Source organism: Penaeus monodon, chromosome 21 (genome assembly GCF_015228065.2).
Source record: "Penaeus monodon isolate SGIC_2016 chromosome 21, NSTDA_Pmon_1, whole genome shotgun sequence".
Lineage (NCBI taxonomy): Eukaryota > Metazoa > Arthropoda > Malacostraca > Decapoda > Penaeidae > Penaeus > Penaeus monodon.
Genome location: NC_051406.1, coordinates 40220364 through 40221214, shown reverse-complemented (window position 1 = coordinate 40221214; position 851 = coordinate 40220364). Strand labels below are relative to the sequence as shown.

Here is an 851-nt window from a genome sequence, read left to right as displayed (position 1 = left end):
GGATGTTGTCTGTAAGTTCTCTCAAATAGAACTCCTAATAGCAATGTTTGCCTGGCAATAATGGTATGAGAAATGAAGATCATCATGATAAAATTTGTTCCTTTTTTAAATGACATCCTAACCAGAAAGCCCTTAAAAAGGCCTAGATATATCTATATATATACCTATCTGTTTGCACAATTATATACCTGTCTTGAAGAATTTTGAATTGATTAATTGAATTATTTTCCAGGAACTTGAAGCAAAATTACAACAGTTGGAAGCTCATAACAAACAGCTAAAGAATTTGTTAGCCAAGAGTCAAGGTGTTGTAGACGAGACCTCAGAAACAAGCTTCAAAAAAAAGAAGGCAAGAGCATTTGACTTTTCAAAGTGAGTGGTCGTCTAGTCATCTGTAGAAAATGATTAGTTAAGTGATGTGTTAGTGTATTGTTTAAAGTGTTTAAAGCAGTGTTTAAAGTAGAGTGGTCACGTCATGATTTAAGTCGATATATATATCTGCTTTAGATCAGTTCACAGACACAAAGACTGTAAGTAGTATCATAAAGACTGACCAGATATATATTTTTTACTTTTTTATTACTGCTATTTACTTCTATATAATTTTACCAACTAAACATTTCATGTCTGAGTATGACCCTGTGTTGTTATTTACAAAGCTAATTACAGCCCTCTATAACCCTCAGGCATTCAAAACGTCATGTTCTTTTGAAGTTTTGTTACCTTGGCTGGGATTATCAAGGCTTCGCAGTGCAGGAGGACACACAGCAGACAATTGAAGCCCAGCTTTTTTCAGCTCTCCTCAAGACTCGTCTCATTGAGTCGAGGGAAACTTCAAATTATCATAGGTA

General features: G+C 34.5%; 1 protein-coding gene across 1 annotated transcript in view; it reads left to right on the top strand.

Annotated features, from left to right (window-relative positions):
* Positions 1-851, top strand: part of LOC119586746 (tRNA pseudouridine(38/39) synthase-like) — a 2324-nt gene that overhangs the window by 415 nt on the left and 1058 nt on the right. Inside the window, exons 2-3 of the mRNA XM_037935474.1 lie at positions 233-372; positions 687-850. Coding sequence (XP_037791402.1) covers positions 233-372; positions 687-850 — 304 coding nt within the window. The remainder of the gene's footprint in view (positions 1-232; positions 373-686; position 851) is intronic.